This window comes from Drosophila nasuta, chromosome 3, assembly GCF_023558535.2.
Source record: "Drosophila nasuta strain 15112-1781.00 chromosome 3, ASM2355853v1, whole genome shotgun sequence".
NCBI lineage: Eukaryota > Metazoa > Arthropoda > Insecta > Diptera > Drosophilidae > Drosophila > Drosophila nasuta.
The window spans coordinates 37,428,663-37,448,880 of record NC_083457.1 but is presented as its reverse complement, the minus strand read 5'-3'; the positions used below and the strand labels follow the sequence as shown (position 1 = coordinate 37,448,880).

At 36.9% G+C, this 20,218-nt stretch overlaps 4 protein-coding genes across 7 annotated transcripts in view; 2 read left to right on the top strand and 2 right to left on the bottom strand.

Annotated features, from left to right (window-relative positions):
• The window catches only part of LOC132791864 (GTP-binding protein Rhes), a 45,613-nt gene that overhangs the window by 17,841 nt on the left and 7,554 nt on the right, over window positions 1–20,218 (bottom strand). The window lies entirely within an intron of this gene.
• On the top strand, window positions 5,715–6,974 carry LOC132793037 (uncharacterized). The gene is made up of 2 exons (XM_060802632.1): window positions 5,715–6,042; window positions 6,662–6,974. The coding sequence occupies exons 1-2, from the start codon at window positions 5,823–5,825 to the stop codon at window positions 6,805–6,807; spliced, it is 366 nt and encodes a 121-aa protein (XP_060658615.1). The 5' UTR covers window positions 5,715–5,822; the 3' UTR covers window positions 6,808–6,974.
• LOC132792652 (uncharacterized) lies at window positions 11,325–12,607 on the top strand. Its single transcript, XM_060802089.1, has 3 exons — window positions 11,325–11,737; window positions 12,167–12,337; window positions 12,390–12,607. The coding sequence occupies exons 1-3, from the start codon at window positions 11,392–11,394 to the stop codon at window positions 12,605–12,607; spliced, it is 735 nt and encodes a 244-aa protein (XP_060658072.1). The 5' UTR covers window positions 11,325–11,391.
• LOC132792653 (uncharacterized) lies at window positions 12,645–13,704 on the bottom strand. 2 transcript variants are annotated; one of them, XM_060802092.1, is made up of 4 exons: window positions 13,508–13,702; window positions 13,175–13,439; window positions 12,963–13,112; window positions 12,645–12,800 (listed from the first exon to the last, which is right to left on the bottom strand). In XM_060802092.1, the coding sequence occupies exons 1-4, from the start codon at window positions 13,654–13,656 to the stop codon at window positions 12,645–12,647; spliced, it is 720 nt and encodes a 239-aa protein (XP_060658075.1). In that variant the 5' UTR covers window positions 13,657–13,702. The 2 variants fall into 2 exon arrangements, with proteins under 2 accessions (XP_060658075.1, XP_060658073.1); XM_060802090.1 differs by having other exon boundaries at window positions 12,743–12,910; window positions 13,508–13,704.

Genomic DNA, 20,218 nt, shown 5'->3' with positions numbered 1-20,218 from the left:
TTTTCTGTTTCTATTTTGGTGAATATAACGTGTTCTCTGTTTCTTCTCTTAAATGAGTCAACCACCTCATAGTGCTCCCTTAATCAGTAGCTGTGCTCGTTTGCTCACTTGCTCTCACACTGAACAGAACTAAACTTTTGAGAAACTGAGCAATGAAAAATAACTATGAATGAACACTATTTTGATCATTCGCGTATACGCAACCCAGCACAACGCAACTCCAAAGTGTGCTAAAAAGAAAAAAGGCGGTAAAAACAACTTAACTGTCATCAGATATTCTTCGATCGGATCGAATCTCTAAAACACGGGCTTGTTATTTAAATGGCTATTGGCTTTACTAGTAACGCGGATTCTCATAAATGCCCGCCACAACCCCAATCGCAGTCTGTAACTGAGATTAACATCGAGACTAACGTTGAGTCCAACGTTGAGTCGAACATCGAGTCGAACGTCGAGTCGAACGTTGAGACAAACGTTGAGACGTACGTTAGAACGTATGTTGCGTCAACACCGCAGCCATCTTCCGTGAACCTTCTGAATGAGTCAAAGCAAGAGGAAAGGCCAGAGCAATGGTCCATCAAATGGATATACACATCGCTCATCAGCTGTTTTATTTTTTTGATCATCTGTATCTTTCTTTTTGTATCTTCTATCAAATCGGATCACTGAACTGGACCAGTCAAATGAATTTGAATGGGATCCATATCACTCTGAATTAACAAGTCGACCTAAAGGCAAGTAGAAGCACCAAGCTAACTAAAATTACCTTACACTTAACTTGATATATCAAACACACATTTCAAATTGGGTTTACATTATTAATTCATTTGCTGGCTGAAACTCTGGCGTCATTAAATGACAATGCCTTTAATTAATAAACAAAATTTATAATTTTAATCCAAATCAACTACATATAATTCAAGCAACAGAAATCAAATGGATTTTTGAATATTAAGTGATTCGTATAGATAATTAACGATTGCCGTCGGCTTACAATTTTAAGCTCGATTCAAAATAGTTTTAAGTCAACGGAGAATCAATTAAATATATTTAAGTTTCGTTATTTGGTGGCCATGATAATAGATTGTATTACTTTCATTACATTAAATTGAATCTCGTTTTGTAATCTAATTTGTTTATTATGCCTTAAACACAGCCCCTTACAAGTTTAACAATGGTTGGTTTCCGAAATTACGAATGATTTCATCTACTAAGACCCAAAAAGTGCATCATAAAGCTACTGGAAGATCTCAACCGCGAGCTAATGGACGATGGCAAAGCAAGAAAAACTGTTAATTATAGAGACAGTGTAATAAGGCTAAATTTTTAAAACTAATACTCTGACTATCTAAAGGTACACATTAAAGTTAGTATAAAAATAATTTGTTTTTGAAATAAAGAAGACTTTTAATAATACCTATAATCAGATTAACATAACTGATAAAAAAAATTTAAAAAATGTCAAATTATTGTTTAGATTTTTGTGGAAAAGAGAAATTAAAATTTTTTCTAAGCACAACACTGATAAGAAAATATTTTATAATACGCCAAATGAAATCAATCTTATCGCCAAAACTTACGCCACAATAGTGGCGTGTCATTTAGGCAGACAAACATATGTCTTGTACCAGGTGATGTATACCCCCTCATTATGAGCTAGATCTCGAATCACCTAAAAGTATGCATTCTTTTTTTTATAGGCTAAGCACCGCAGACGTCAAGACCTCAAACCAACACACAACGGATTCTTTGGGTACACATGCTCACTACTTCCATTTTGCTAAATGAGTCATCTCCCGCATAATACTCACTTATTAGTTTACTTCTCTCAGTTGCTCAATGGATCACTCATGCACTTTACAATGAGCACAACTAAGTAACTGAGCAAAAATAAGAAAGAAAAAATAAACATGATGGAACAATATTTTGATCACTTACCTTTGAGCAACCTAGCGCAACGCTGCGCTGAACGAAAGAAATAAGGCGAACAACAAATTTTAAGAAGACGAGTTCCCAAAACTAAATCTGAACATTGTTTATGGAGTGCATTGAGTACAGGTAATTAAGTAACATGGGAACTGAATGCGCTGCACAGACTACAACTCGGGATGTGACTCAGATTGAGATTGAAACGGATGTTGCGCCTGCTGCACAGCCAGCTGTTTATGTCAACCGACACAATGTGACACAAGTGGAGGAGTCAGAACAACAGCTACACAATATGAAGTTTCGCCGACAGATTGTGATAATATCAACCGTGTTACTAGCATTTTTGATCGTTTTGGGTACCATTTTAAAGCCTGGTTACGTATTACCCTAATATTTCAACAACTGTAAATAAAGTCAAGGAGAACAACTGATTCAATTTAAATAAACCTCGCATAGAATTTTTCTATTGGACTATTAAATACATATTTTAAATACGACGTTAAAATTGACTTAATATTTATTATAAAAATATTATTTAGTAATCTGATGCTTTAAACTGAAATCAACTAATTTTAATTTTCAAAACTATAACAAATTGGATTTAGATATCTCTTAAATAATATCTTTCTATATTAAACGATGACTTACAACTTACATAGCTTCTTACATCTCCTCCGTTAATAGGTTGCCGAAATCTCATTATCAAATATTGCAGCTCATAATTACTAACGGATATCAACCACAAGCTAATAGAAAATATCATCGTGTTGCATCTTCAAGCTATCAGAAACAGGGTAGGAAAAGAAGTTAATTCTAGTGACTTTCCAATTGAAATTGAACCACATTTTTGAAAATTACTACTTTGATTATCTCAAGTTACACCTTAAAGTTATATATATTTTTCTCTGAACAACACTAATAACAAAATACTTTATTACAGGCCAATTAAAATCAATTTAATCGAGTTTTTTGATAACTAGTTTAACAAAGTATTTGCCCTAGAAAACTTTTGTGAAGAATCCCAGACAACGTACTCAATTTGTTTATGATACCGCTATATCACTATTTTAAACAATCAACAAGAGATTGCATTAATATACTATAGCCGGTGTCTTTTTGTTTGTAATCAAAACAATTCTGTTCGAAATTAATTAATACATTCTTAGAACAATACATTGCGAAAACTTTTGTGAAAAATCCCAGACAACGTACTCAATTTGTTTATGATACCAGCAAACGGTTGATGATGGCATTACAAAAGTGAATAAACAATTAACAAGATATTTATTTACTACAGTATAGCATGTGCCTTTTAGTTTGTAATCAAAACTATTCTGTTCGAAATTAATTAATACACTCTTAGAACAACACATTGCGAAAAGTAATTGAAATGTATGAATTATTATATATATTATTGTATATTTTCAGTCTATTTGAAAAGCCGTTTAAAGAAATTTAAAAAAAATATGGCAACAAAAGCAAACACACTAAAAAATATACTTTATTCCAAAATATATATCAATTTGTAATTATATAAAGTGTCGAAGTTTCTTTAGCAGTCTGCAATATTTTAAAAATTACGGGTTCTTGCGGATATTATAATGTAATTTCTAAAGTCTCGTGTAGGATAGTAACTTAACTATCATATAGTTTACAAAATTTCGGTTTCTCTATATTTTAAAGTGGCGTTAAATCTTGGTGTCATTGAGACAGACAGGCATGTCATGTACCAGGTGATGTATCCCCTCCTTAAGAGTTAGATATCTCTTATCCACTTAGCGTGGAATGCCTCTCATTGCTTGGGAACGAGATCCTGAAAATATGCATTATTTTCTTTAAAGGCCAAGCAGCGCAGTCGCCAAGACCTCAAAACAGAACACAGCTGATAAGCAATAAATTATTATTGTTATTATTGTACTAAATGAGTCAATTCCCTCATATTTTTGACATCTTCTCACTGAAGAGAGCTAAGCAATTTATCGTTCACTCGCGTGTGAGCAACCAAACACAACGCTGCTCCGAAGTGTGCTAAGAGAAAGGACAGAAATAAGGCGTTAAAAATATCTTGAAGATACAAAATTTTCGGAGTCTATCAGAATGGCATCGAATTGACGGGCCGAATTGCTAGCTTCCAACTTTAGAGGACCTGTGTGTTTGTGTATAAGAGTGCATTGATTCGGAAGATGGCGATTGTTTTTCAGCTGAACACGATTTCTGAAGAAAGCGCGGCACAAACCACAACTCATGGTGAGATTCAGATTGCAACGGATGCTACACAGACAGCAGGGAATCTGCTACCAGAGGATGAGAGTGCGCGAAAACTGCGAAAGAGAAGGCTTCGAATGAAGGCTCTGCTCCTTCTAATCAGCTTTGCAGTGGTTTTGATATTGCTTATGCTAGTCCTGGGTGCAATTTGCATGTATTTGGACAACAAGGCAATAAAGGTATCTTCGTTTTACACCAGAAATGAAGCGACAATAACTGCTAGATAAAGTTAAAAATAACACTGCAAAGAATTTCGTTATTCGTCAAATTAATATTTTAAACACTCAGTTAAAATATTAAACTATTAATTGTAAAATGTTGATTGAATGTCTGACTTCATTAAATTGTATTTAATTGAATTTATCTCAACTAAGCGAATAAAAAATGCAATTAATAATTTATGAAATCATAAAGCAAAGCAATCAGTAAAGTTAGATCAGCGCTAAGATTATTGATAAACTTATTTAAGTCTAATATATAATATCTTTAAATACCGTTTTAATCATTTAGATAATTCGAAAAGAAAATAAATATTGTGCATTTATTAATATTTATTACGAATACAAGTATAGATCATTTTCCTGACAGATGTAATGCATCATTTTTAAGTGCAGATTACAACAAATGACTGTGTATATTCTATCCCAAATTGGGTGTCTTGAAGCAAACTTATAAGTTTGGTACTGACAACAAGCTACTTTTCAAAATATGGTCTCATATAAATAAATTTTTAATATAGCTTTCGTATTGACAAAACAAAGAAATGTAGTTTCTGAAGAACAATTGTTCACTTGTTCTCTTTTTCAATATGAGTCATTTCCCGCATAACGCTCACTTAAACATTCGGTTAGCTCAATTTCTCTCTAACTCACTGTTCACTGATTACTCGCTTGTGAGCAACCCAACACAACACAATACAAGAAAAAACAGAAAACAGGCGACAAAAATATCTTAAAGAAAAACATTTTTTTTTGTAATTTAACAAAATTTGCTTGCATTGACACTAAAATTGTTGATAACCTATTTAAAGTGAAATTATCTAATATTTGTATGATTAATCATTATAATTATGGATAATTCTCCAATTACTATGAAATGTGTCACTTTAGAGATAATTCATAAAATAAGCTTCTTAATGCAGAGTAACAGAGAGAGATGTCTATGGAAGGATTTTCGTGAATGCTCTTGAATGCTCTTCGGATGCTCTTGACAACGTCGAGAAGCTCGCCATGCCTTCATGTTTGGAACTGACAACGAGCAGCTCATCAAAATATGTTCTTGTCTTATGTTAAATTTAAAATTTCAATTTAGATCTTGACTTGCCTAAGCCAAGCAGTGTAGTTTCCAGGGACTGAAACCCACACTCACTCATTTGGGTGAACATGTTCACTAGTTCTCTTTTTTCAATATGAGTTTACTCCCTCACTCACTTATTAATTTACTTTGCTCAATTGCTCACTTATTCACTCAATCACTTTACAATGAGCACAACTGTATACCCATAAAGGAATAATATTTTGACCACTCTAAACGCAGCGCCAAAGGAAAGAAGTAAGAAAACGAATTCGCGGTAAAATCAGAACTTCGTTTTTGTTCGGGAGTGCATCAAGCAAGGATAATTAAGTAACATGACGATTGGCTGGGTATCTACATCTACATCTATACCTAATGAATCCACGACACAGCCCCCAACTCCGGAGGTAATTGACATTGAAATATATGTTGCTCCAGCTGAAAGGAAGAAGTATCCCCCCAGTGTTGTGATCATATCAATTGTGTTACTAACACTCTTTGTCATAATCGTGTTATGCGCGTACCCTGGAATCAATATACATGCAACTAAAACAAGTAAGAAAGAGTTTGTTCAAGCGTGAGATACCCACGACCCATTTTTAATAAAAAGGAAAACAGTGTGGTATTATTCTAAAAATATAAAAAAAATTATATACTGAAAAAATGCTAAAATATACTAAATGTTATTTGAACTATGTACTATTACATTCAATTTACAAAACATGTCAGATAATCAACCAAAACAACTAATACCCGGCTACAGCAGCGCGTATTTGACAAATAACATTAATTCTAAAATGTTTACTGATTTCAATCAAAAATTTTCAGGAATCAAGAGGACTGTAATTTTATAATAATAATTGCAGACAAACTGACAGACAGATGGACATAGCTTGTTACTGCCTGATAAATACATATGTACATTTGCTGGAGGTATAACGTTATAATACCTTTCTACTCTATTAGTAGCGAATATAAAAATACCTCGCCCAGTACTTTTATATTGGCGGTTAACCTTATTTTTTAAACACATAGTTAAAATTGTATTTGCATTTATTATAAATGTGGTGAATCAATTTAATATGTTTCCATTTCATTATTTGCAATACAAAATTGCATTACTCATAGCACATAAAATTTAATATTGAATCTGTTTATTACGCCTTAAACACAGCCTCTTCCGTGTCCCACATTAAATGCGTGCCGAGATCACATAAAGTTGTATCGACTAGGATCCATATATCACATCACAAAACTGGAGGACATAAAACGCACAGTAAATCTTCAGGTTATCATAAGCAAGGAAAGAAAAGTGGTTAATTCTAGGGACTTTGCAATTTAAATAAAACACATTTCACATTTGATCCTAAAATATGGCCAAATTTGCAAAATTCATACTGTGACTATTGAAAGCAACATTAAAATGATTATTACAAAATTTGATTTTGAAATAAATAAGACACATCAAGTTCATATCTTAAACGCAAATTGTATCAAAAATATTGGAATTAATAATTTATTAAATCATAAAGTTTAGCAAATTGATAAACTAATTTAAATTCAAGTCAATAAATAATTAAAACTAAAGTCCAACGGAACTTTAAAAATCGTTTTAATCACCAAAATTTAAGGTTAGATAGTTTTCCTTTTTTCCTTTTCCTTTTTGCAGACAACCGATTCTATAAGCTTCTCATTACAGAGTATATAGCATAGCAGTAGACAAATAAACAACAAACCAAACAAAGTACATTATATCCTGGATTAAAGTCAGCATGAGAATAAGCTACTACTGCTTGGAAAGCGGTGTTGAGCTGCCTACATCAACCAGAGTAGTGTGCAGGAACACTTGTTCTCTTGTTCTCTTTTACAATATGAGTCAACTCCCGCATAATACTCATGTATTAGTTTACTTCTCTCAGTTGCTCAATGGATCACTCATGCACTTTACAATGAGCACAACTAAGTAACTGAGCAAAAATAAGAAAGAAAAAATAAACATGAAGGAACAATATTTTGATCACTTGCCTTTGAGCGACCCAGCGCAACTCTGCGCTGAAGAAAATAAATAAGGCGAGTAACAAATTTAAAAGAATGGGTTTCGAAATCTATATAAAAACGTAGTTTTTATTTAAAAGTCCATTAGGTACGGGAAATTAAGTAACATGGCAATTGGCTGGGCAGATTCAATAATTTCTGATAAATCCACTGCACAGACCACAACTCAGGATGTAATTGAGATTGAAACGGATGTTGCGCTTGCTGCACGGCCAGCTGATTATGTCAACCGGCTGAATGAGACACCAGTTGAGGAGCGAGATCAACAGCAATGCAAGGCATTCCTTCTAGAAAACCGGTTTATTATATCCGTTGTCTTAATAGGAACTTTTTTCATTTTACTTATCTGCTTTGTACCTATCTATACAAAGGAATTGAAGGTGTATAACACTGATGCATCAACGACTGGAAATACAGGTAAGTAGATCCACTGATCAAATTATAAGATACCTTGTTCAGGCCCATTAAATTCATATTTTAAAAACGCACATTATATTGAGTTGGCAGTTATTTGAAAAAAATATTATTTAGTGAAATGATAAATTCAAATTAAATTAACTAAATAAAAATATAAATTGTGTAGATATTTAATTGGTTTATTTTGCTTTACACACAGCCCATTATGAGTCGCCGAGCTCATATAATGTTGCCTCTACTAAGATTCAAATATCGCAGCACAAAACCATTGGAGGATATCAACCGCCAGCGAAGGCACGAACAAATCAGCGGGTAGTATCTTCAAGTTACCAGAAGACAAGTAGAAAAAGTGGTTAATTGAAATTAGACTACATTTTTATTGAATTTAAAAAATTTGTGTCAAGAATAAAATAAGCTCATGTTGATTGCTCAGATTTACATCCTGTAAATCTTGAGATGTTATTGGTTTGTACTTAATATATATTTTTAAAAAATTATTAATTGAATTCAAGCATATGGGAAGTATTTCAAAAGTTTTGTGACGTATGCTGGAGAGCGTGTGCTGTTGTCAACAAGACGATAAAAATAAGGTGGTCTACTACAAGATACCCTGTATTGTATAAATTGTGAATAAAGCACTTTTGTGCTGCACAATTAATTTTAAAATAAAAGAACATCACATTACGAAATGTCATTGAACATCATTATATTAATAAAACACATTAAATAGATTTTAAGTGGATCAATTAAAATCAGATTATAGGATCTGCTTAACCGAAACTTTATGTAGGATTATAACAGCCAAACTCTACAATAAACTTTATCGCAGGGACTGCGTTTCGTCATCAGAGTCAAAATAAATATTTGGATAACAATTTCATCAAATTATTATTACACAGCATATGGAAAAAATTTCCTCAGATTACAGTTGATTACAGATTACAGTCATGTTGTTGGAGAACGAAATGAACGTTTTATCGATATGAACCAATAAACCAGGCATGCCAGCGTTACAAAAAGTGAGAACTATTTTATCTCAGTAAATTATCATCCTTAATTTGGGGATTTTCTCAAATTAAGTGTACTGCAAAAATTATTTTTTCAATTCATATTCACGTGTTCTCTTTGTCCCATATGAGTCAACTCCCTCATAACTAATTTACTCAGCTCAGTTGCTCCCATGTTCACTCACTCACTTTACCATGAGCAGAGTTGAACAATTGAGTAAAAATACAAATGAGTAAAACTTAACAAGCAAGAAAGAATAAACATGAAGGAACAATTTTTTGATCACTGGCTCATGAGCAACCCAATACAATGCTTCTCCAAAGTGTGCTAAAAAGAAGAAAAAAATAATATAGCTGAATTCAAAACTGTGTTTGTACAAGGCAGTGCATATAGTACGCTTAATAAACTAACATGACGATTGGGTTACGCAACGTGAAATTTAAATTGTGACGGATGTTGCGCCTCCTTACTATATCAAACTGTGGCATAAGACGCCAGTTAAGAGAGTTCTTGAATAATTTTACTATGTATTGCTGTAAATTTTTTTGCGATCATGTTAATCTTGGATATCTGTTATAGCCAATTAAGTAAAGCGAATTAATGAGATACAAAGATACTTACTGAAACGCATTCACGAATGGATAAATAGATATTGTAAACTGAGAAGACTTGCTGATAGCTCATTTAATATTCTTATTCGATTATTAAAGTGAATTTATGTCACTAAAAAAATTATATTTTTTCCATATTGCTGAAGTTCTTTCTTTCTTGTAGTAATATACTGTGATTAACTTAAAATAAATACATATAATTAAATTATAAATAAATTAAACAACAATGATTTAATCACGAGGTCGCCGTTTAAATAATCAACGCTTTCAATTAACGAAGAATTAATTCATTTCAATTGCTTGAAATCGATATTGAATTGTAATCAATTATCATATGTAACTTGCGCGACCAGCATTAGACTCACAGTGGATAGGCATTTGTGAAACAATAGCAAACCAGAGTATGGCAAGCACGACATCTTAAAACTTCACTGGCAGGATGTATTGCATTACTTTGGAAATGACACCTTTTACAAAGACCGCTACACAGATTATGAGATAATCTATAATAAACAAAAATCATGTTTTCAATTAATTCGTAATAACGTGGTTTACAAACTACACCATTGCTTTGTTTAAGAAGTCAAGAAAATTACTGATAAATGTCAATGTTATGTGAACAATATAATCATTTTATGGATCTATTCCATTATCAAGTGTCAACTGAATTTGCACGCTCCCCCGCTGCTTCTAACACATGTTCTTGAAGTGAATAAACTGCCGTTTTTACTTTATGTGTCAAACCATTTCTCACATTTGCTTAAAATGCGTGCTTATAAATATGCAAGATGCGTACACCTCCTTCTGGACGCCATTCGAAGTTCCATTGCCACTCGCATTTCTAGTTCATATCTCTTCCAGATGACACACGTTGTAATGTGTGAGTGGCAAATGCAATCGACACTCAATCTCAACGCATACAGCATGCGAAACACTGACTACCAACAGTTGCCGCACACTGAGCGCAGAGCAATCGAAGATAGCCAAAAATTGTAGAGCATGATTTGCGGGTTTCAACTGACAGCCAGCAGCTGGCATCGAGATAAGGAAAAAAGAGAGCAAAAAGAGAGAAAGAGAGCGACCACAGCATTGAAACAAAAAGAATGCAAGTTACATTCAAGGGTGCTCGGCTTTGAAATACCCACAACCAATTTTTAATAAAAGCAAATCAGTACAGTATTATTACCAAAATGAATTTATCGAAAAATTACTGAAACTAATGACTGTATTTTGTAAAACGATATACTATTACATTCAAAATATACTATAGAGAATAAATTATACAAAAAGAAAGCAAGTTAAGCCCGAAGTTAAAAAAAATCGAATAGCGTAATTTCTAAGTTAGAGTCACGATACCCAGAATCATATGTACAGCGTTTATGTTGGAAGTGAGCGGAACTAAAATCTAAAACAAACTAGTTTAGCGTAACACATGCTGTCAAAATAATAGCTCTATCTCTTAACGTCTCTGAGATCTAGATAGACATGGCTATATCGTCACGGTTGTTCAAGAATATATACACGTTATAGGGTGCCTTATATTGCTTATTACATACACAAAGCTATAATACCCTTCTAATCTATGGGTAGCGGGTATAAAAACACAAACTGTCAAGCATGAATTACACGCCAAAGCGAGCAAAACATTCAGCGCTCTGTTCAGCTCAAGCGATGTCTGTGTGTGTGTGTGTAAGTGTATTTGGTGGGGTTATCGCTTAGTACCTGAGAAGATGCTGGAAAGGCGACCAGTTGAGCACTGACAAGCGATTAATTAAGTAGCATTGCGATTAGCTTAGTTTTTGCTGTCCCAGCGATGACCACGATTCCAAATGGAAGTGCGGCACAGCCCACAACTCAAGCTGTGATTGAGATTCAGCCGGTGTTCGTTGAGCCTGCTGTCGCCCAGCCAGCAGCTGCTTATGCCGAACTGCTCAATGGACCGCCAGAGGAGGAAGTACGAAGGATGGGCAAGAGCAAGTTTCGCATCAAAAGTCTGCTGAGCTCGGCAGCCATTTTTCTATCGCTGATGCTCATTGTTGGTGCCATTTTTATGCACCTGAAGCAAAAGAATCACTTCGGACGCATGAATTGGGGCAAGGAGGAAATGGAAATGGAGTCGCCAACAATTTTCTGGAATGACACAATGACTCCAACCTTAGGTAAGTGGGAGCAGTTATATCGCACAGCATGCGGTTATTTCCTTATCAAATTCACATTTGATATACGCAAAACAAATTGTGTATGTTATACTATATATATATTGTAGTATAGTGAATAAATACTGTGTATTTTAAAATTGCTAGTTAAAGCATCATTGAAAAGGCATAAATGAATTGAATGAAACTAACTATTTTCATATTTTAATGAGATTAAATTGACTGACAAACAGAAATTTAAATTTTCGTATATGTTTTAGTGTCACAAATTTGTGATTGACTGAAGTTTAGATCATTTAATTATTATAAATTGTCATCAACGTATATTAATGTCTTTGCATTTAGCAAATTTATTGCTGGAAAATATATAAATGCTTTCAAAATAAATCATTGAGTTAATCGATATTAATAAAATGTGTTTACACTTTGTAGAATCCTACATCCAAGAGCCACCTGATGCCTGGAGTGAGTGCCTGAAGTGCATTGCGTATACAAGTACGCTAAATAGGTCTGTGTGCGGCGAAAATAAGTGTGGAACCTATGGCATCTCCAAGCTTTACTGGCAGGATGCATTGCGCCTTCCGGGCATAAATGTCAGCCAAGGTAATGAGAAATGATCGAATATTTGGGATGACTATTAACCCGATCATTTTAGACTATGAGAGTTGCGCTCTGGATCCGGAGTGTGGATCGGACATTGTGCGAGGCTACAACGAGCACTATGCCAGGGACTGCAATGAAGATGGAAACATTGAATGCAAGGATCACATAATGCTGCATATACTAGGACCCACAGGCTGCCGAACGCAGCGGATGCCGTTCATCTATAGCAAGCGGATGGACGCTTGTTTGGAAGGGAGTGAGCTTGAATAGAAACAAAACAAAAAAACACTATAGCTAAACATGACATTTATTGTTTGTCGCCACGGGTGGGACGCCAGTAGAAGGTTAGCATAAACAAGGCCAGAAAATCAGTAAACAATAGCAGCGCGGCAAGCTTGTCATCCTTCAGGCTCGTACGCAGACCGCCAACGCCCAGAATACTCTGTGTGTGATACACAACGACCTGAAAGTGGCAAGTGGCAAGTGGTAAGAAGCAAGGGTGTGCAAATGTGTGTGTGTGTGGGTGGGTGTGAATGATATGGTCATATTGTGTGATATGTGATAGGTGAAGGACTAGTGTGGTTAGCTAAAAGGCAAAAGTGTGACAAAAGTGAGGCAGCCTTACGGGCAACAGCATCAGCACGATGATTGCAGCGTAAACGAAGAAAGGCCAGCTCAGCCGCAGGATGCCCAAGAAGACGACCACATAGATGCTCAGCAGCAGGGTGAAAAAGGAGACGGTAAACATGAAATTCATACTCTTGGTGAGGTCACGCTGCATGCAGTCGGAAGATTAAGATAGTGCAGCAGCAATCACACTGGACACTTTCGACTTACCGGCATGAGCAGGGCCAACACAATGGCAAAGACCATGACAATCATGGCGACCAGTAAACCAATCACTAGATACATAATACTCGACTCCACTTCCAGCAGCGACAGAGCCACGATCTCACACTCCACAACGAGAATGACAAGCACCCAACTCACACACGGCATGTAGCGTATTTGATCGCTCAGCAAGAAGACCGCGAGAAAGAGCATTGCCATTAGAAAGGTCACGACAAAGGTCGACTCATGTCGTCGCACCACGTCTAGGATTCTGTGAGCGGGGGGATGGCGAAGAACACGAGTTACTTAAGCAATTTTTGTGTGTAGCTCGCAACATACTTTGGAAAGCATACGATGGGCACCCATTGTACAAGGGCCAACAGCAGAAAGCAGCCGAATGTGATGAAGGTGCGATAGACGAATCTGCGACGCTGTTCCGCAGTCTCAATTTCGATCTCAGGCCAAATTTTAATCCACGTTTTGAACATAATAACTACAACTCGTTAAATTTCATCTCAAACTTGAAACTAAAACAAAGGCTACAGAGAGCAGCTGATAGGGCAGGAAGGGCAGAAGCACTGTGGACAATCAGTTAAACTCAAGAGTTTAGGCACGACGCCAAATCAAACAAAACAAACAACAACTTTTATGCACTAAATTAGCGCAAAAAGCGCTCACGACATACATACATACACATGAACTTACAATACGAGTACAAAAGTCTCCTACATAATTGAAGTCTAAAAACTTTATAATCTTGCAACATCGCGCACAAATTGAACGTCACAAGTGTGTAATAATTAAAACTTTGCAGCATGGAATGCTGCTCTACGCCCCTTGAACGCCTTGAGTTCATCCCAAAGTTTGATTCGAACTTTTTAATCATATAGTAAACGAGCTCCGAATCCGAGTTGTGAGCTGGACAGCACGAATTTTCTGAAATTTTCACCGATTGGCTACGGTTCAATTGTTGCCAAGTTCAAGTTAAAGTTTTCACTTTTTAGCTTTTTTTGTCAATAACTTTGACTTGTTTTTAATTTCTTCGTGATCAGCCTAAAAACAAATGTAACAGGAGACCTTGTCACTCTAGTGCTAGCATTTGAATGTATGCGGCTCATTATCTAGCTCTAGTAGCTATCTCACTTTAGCCATAGGATCCCTAAAGGCCAGCTTTGCCGCTCTGCCCCACAGAGCTCACACACTGTATTTTGTGTCGCGTGTCTTTTACTCCTTTGCCAGTCTGCAAGTCGCACAGTTAACAATCTCTGCACACTGGTTTGTAGAGTGCCAGTAATTGCATCAAAAATGCATATATAATTTATGTAGCTGCCGTGTCGGGTCGTATCGTGTCCTTGCTGTTAATTTGAAATTTTTCTTTGCCTTTACGCAAGCAAGCAAGCTGGCACGCACACAAGCACGCATGTCTTTTTGTGAGCAATGCGTTTTTCGTGTTCATCCACTTTGCATTGCGAGGCACTTTGATTGGGGCCCAATCATAATCATTGTATTGCATGACAAGCGCATATTACTTTGTTAAGTCAAACGAGTAAATAGCGCATGGTTCAATTCTTATTTTTATGGAATTGTAATGAATTAACTAATTGCAGCTGATGATTTCAGTGAGTGTTTCAAATATAGAATACGACGTTCTATCTATAGCTTGTTGGCTCGACTTCTAGCGAATTTGATTGATTAATGCTCACTCAAGGACAATGACAGACCCAAAGAGTTTCGTTTAAAAACAATTACGGCTTCGGTTGAACAACTCCTCACCGATTCGATGTCCGCAAACTGTTTTTATTCCTTTTTTTTTTTTTGTTGAGTGGCTCTTGTTAAAGGTGTTGCTCGATATCAAATCCCGCAGATTGACACTGTGTTGGTGGAGGTGGAGGGGGAGCGACAAGAGTACAAATTGATTGCTTTATAGCATAGCAGAGCACAGGAAGGCAGGCAGCAGTCTGGCATCAGGCAACGTTGTGTAAAATTGGTGGAATGCTGGCCAAGTTGTTAAAAGAATTTTGCGATTCTTTTTGCCAGCTGCTCAATTTCGAGCAACTTTCATTTTTGTTGTGTTCTTTTTCTTTTTTTTTTTTGTTGTGTTCGCTCACGTTTTTGCACATGGTAAAAAACTTGCAACTGCGAACTTTTACTCAATTTTGCATGCAGTGCAGTGGGTTTTAGCTCCACGGTTCCTTAATTCCCTTCAACAACCTCACTCGCTTTCTCTCTTTATATTGCATACAAGACCAATCCTCGTCATGAATTTTTAGCGCTTTGCTTTTGGCAATTTGTGTGCACTGCCCTAGGAGTTCTTGGTGGGCAGGGAAAGGAAGCCAATGAAATAGTAAAAAATGTATCATACTTTTGGCTGGCATGCTAACAACATTTGCTATATGAAATTTAAATGCCATTTGCCGGTTGCCGGCTCCCGGTTTGTCAGTTGCCAGATGCCAGTTGCTAGTTGGCATACACAAAGCAACAAAGGATATGCGATAAAGTCACGAAAAATGCAACAGCAAACCTGACAAGCCTCCAGAGCCCCAGACTAAGTGCTTGACTCTTCAAATGCCTGCACTCAGTCAGTGTCAGAGTCGAAGTCACCGTCAGAGCATGAGTAAATATGCCAATGCAGAAATTCCAATTTCTCTAAGTATGTTTTGCAAATTTTATAAACTTTAGGGAGGTCTGGCAAGCGAAAGGGTTACAGTTGGGTTGGCGTTGACTGCCATAGATCGTAGGCAATCAGCAAGCGTACCACATAATTAAGTGTACATCAGAGATTAGCCGCAAACCGAGGACGTCGACAACGTACAAACAGAGTACAGAGAACGGGTAGCACACCCAAATGGGAGCCCCATAGCACCGCAGGCCATAAATCCCGACTAGCGTCCGTAGCTTTTATGTGCATATTTAAATACGCATTGGCAATGAGAAGGCAGCATGGCAGCACGGCAGTAAAACCAACAACAACATTGTCAATAGCAAACAGAGCAACAGCCGACAGACGACAACGAAAGCGACAACTTTAATGTCTCTGTCGTGGCAATAGCAATGGAAATGGCAATGGCCGCCAACCAGAAGGCTGCGGCGCTTCATTAATTTTATAGTCACCAAGGAATCTGACACACAGCGAGAGAGACAGAGAGGTTGAGTGTGGTGAGTTGAGAAATCTGAGGTCGCTTAGGTGTGCGTTTTGTGGTTGATTTTAGTTGCCGTTGGGTTAACTTTGAAGTTGCTGTGCGAAACTGCCTAGAACAAAAAGTTTTGATTGTCTAGCCACGCACTAATACACACGCAACACACACCCACATGTCACACACATACACACACACCCAAAAACATATACGCGCACGTCAACACATGCGGGAGAAGAGAAGATGTGTGTGAGCGTTGCTAACTCAAGTGGTTAAACGTGAAACTTTTTTAATCAGAGTTGTTGTGGGCAGCGCATGCCACGCTGGCGCATTGTGTAAACAATTTTCGTAATCTTGGGCGCATAGTTTCACCGTCGCCTTCTGCTCGGCTTCCTGTTTCCTGCCTCCCACTTCCTATTTCCCGTCTTGGGTGGCCTGTCACGCCATTTGCGTATATGTGAGAGAGATGCAGCCAAGGCCAAGAATAACAACAACAACAAAAACGGCCAAAAATTGAGCAAAAGCCTCATCAAATTGGCAACAGCGCCCGGCTTCGCTTAACTTATTTTTGTTGTTGTTGCTGTTTTTTTCGTGGTAAATAAAATTCATGAGCCTTTGTAATAAAAACGTCAGCACAGCGAGAGCGCGATGGCACAAAAGACTCCGGACAGCACAAGTAAACCAAGACAACAGCAACAAAAATACCAGTGAAACCGACAACAGCAACAACGGGAACGCCAATGACACCTCCAACAACAATGGAATTGTGGAGCAGCTGTCACCACTTGGCAATGACAATGGCACCCTCGAGAGAGAGCGGAGCGCATAAATTCGAGACATCCTTTGTGCAATGCCCAAAAAATTCACAACACAACAGTTTGCATTCATTTAATTTTGGCTATTATCAAAAATAAAAAGGCTTTGCGCTTGATTGAAGTTTCTCAGCTTCTCGGCCTGGCTCAATGTCTCGCAAAATTATACGTAAATTAAATGCGGCTGCAAATCTAATTTGCGTCAAAGAACTACATTATCAAAGCCTGGACAACAGAGTTTTGGGTAATGAGTTTCTAGATATAAAGTTAAGCTGCACGAGAGACTAGAAATTCGGCTGGTAAAATGTGTATATAAACTCTGCGTATACTTAATATCGTAATAGTGTGAGTTAAACTATAGTTATCGCCTTTTGATGGAGCGCACTCTGTGCAAATTTGCCAGAAAATTAATTTATTAACATCGAGTAATGCAATCTTGACAAAATGTTCATTTTATGTGCCAATCAATGTTATTATTCGTGGGGAAATACAATTCGTAATCCGATTAAAATTTATGAAAATTTCAATAATGCATCAGATCTTTCACGTACGATATTTTGTATATGAAAAATCAGCGTGTGAAATTAGATTTGTATATTGAAAATTCGCACAGAATTTTCATATATTTTTTTTTACGACAGAAATGAAAATAATAAAAAAAAACATCGCTGTCGCCGCCGGCAGAGGCTGCAAATATCCGCAGGATGCGCTGGCTGACTGTCGGGCTGTCTGGCTGTCTGGCTGTCTGGTTTAATGCTGGCTGCTGGTTGGCGGCAGCCGGTGGCTGTCAATGCGATTTTGTCAACGCAATCAGCCTCACTGACAGCATCGCCCACAAAACACATTTTCCTGTTGTTTTTGCCAATTTTCGATGGTGTTTTCGGTGCGCGCAACAACACAAAAAAAAACTGAAATAAAAATAAAACGAGAATGTGCACACAATCGACCATTTACGATACACAGCACATGCATGTACTCTCGTCTATATACGAGTATAGTACGATATGTGTGTGGATGCCATATCGTTACAAATCGCTTGCTTGTTTGCGTATCAATGAAGTAATAGCCTTTATAGCATACTTTCCAGCGCAAGTATTATACAAAGAGGGAGAATGCAAGAGAGAGAGAGAGAAAGACAGCGAGACAGAGCGCTGTGATGACAAACAATTTCCGTGGCTCTCGCCTTGCGGCTTCCGCTTTTTTGGTCTCTGTATCGTAAGCTTTCGTTCATTTCGCTTTTCCTCGTTCTATTTTTTTTTTTTGGTATTTCGGTCAGGTCACATTTATGTTGATGTTGTACGAGTATACATTAATTATAGCTATTTACTTTTGCGTCTGCCCCTGCTAATTATGTGCACGAAATGGCTTATTATTGGTCTATATACACACACATACACAAAGAGAGAGAAGCACAAACACATAATACTTCGGACATAGACATAGACGCATGTCCAAATCAGCACGCCAAATGGCCCTCAAAGGCCACTTTCATTTGCCCCTAAACGGCACCATCAACACCAGCAAAAACAACAACAACAACGACATCAACAGCAAAGAAAACGGCAGTATTTTTGGTAAACAAAAATTGGTTATGTTTACCCAACGAACAGCCTTAGTTAGCCTTTGCCTTTGCCTTTGCTTTGCCTTAGATATAGCAGTTGTTGGTGTCATCCCAATATAGTCCAGCATGATGGATGTTATTATAATGTCTCGGACCACTGTCACGCTTGATCCAAAAATCAGCTCTCTCCTTTTCGAGAGTTGCTGCCACGTCCATAGCCAAAAACCATTCATCGCTCAACCAACCAACAATTGCAACCAGAAGGATGGAGAGAGAGGAATAAAGAGTGACCACAGAGAGTTGGCCAGTTCATGAGCTCCTTTAAAAATTAAAAATTAAAAATAATTTAATATAAACTTGTGCCACAGCCACACAACAGGACCGCACTGAATTGCGCTTTTTGTTCAGTTGCTGTTGCTGTTGCTCTTGCTGTTGCTTCTGCTCCTCTGACCAGGCAAAGCACATTCTCTTAGGTAATTACGCTAATTGCTGACCGACCCCAGCAGGCACTTGAATTACGAGTACGAGCATAATGCAATCATTTACTCTCTGCAGTATCTATTTGTCTTTTTTCTGTTTGCACTTCTCGGACTCTGCAGCAATTGACAGTTATGTCATTCATTGTTTTAATTTGGACTTGTGTAGTGCAGTTGGGGAGCGAAAGTTGTTGAATAATTTAAACTGCTGTTATCTTATTATTGCGTTGCAAATATATTGCATTGAAATGAAAATAGCTGTCTATTAAAAACCTTTCTGAAAACACTTCAGTTGTCCTCGAAAAGATAGCGAGCACAATGTGCTTTCTTGACAGCAATGAATACAATATTGTTTCGAGTGAGCAAATGACTGTCAATGTCCTCTATTAAGTGCTCTCTCCATTAAGTACTCTTAGAACTGTTCTCCCACGCACCTCCCACACACAAAATCTGATCTTGTTGACTCCGCCATACGAAAGTGTATATTGACTACATTACTACGTTTGACAGTAAGAACAACAGTAACTGGTAGCTGCCAAACTGGCTTCATCTTAACCAAGTGAAGAGACAAGAACATGTGAACATATCACAAAATCCACTTACGCACAGATTATGCTATGACAGAGTGGGGTAAGAAGGGGAGTCAAAGTGTTCCCGCTGAGCCGACTATCATTTTAAAGCTTTACCTTTGGGTTAAGCTAACAAATGCGTATACGCAATATGTAATCATTGAAATTGCTACAAAAATTCATAACAATGTGCAGAAGCAGACATAATACATTTCTCACATAATACATACACATATACACACAAACCGACATTTATTTGGTGTTGTGTAGGTGGGCGAGAGTGTGTACAGAAATCAAATGGTTTACTGCAGCGGCAACACATGTCAAGAAATAACAACAGACAGCAAAAGCGAGCATAGAAAATGAGCTTCAAAGCAGGATACTAGGATATCCTGTATTCCAAGGAATTGTAATATTAAACTTTAAGATTCCAAAAGCTGCGTATACTTAATATTTTGTGAAGTAGAATGAAAATACCTATTTCTGAGAAACGCATAT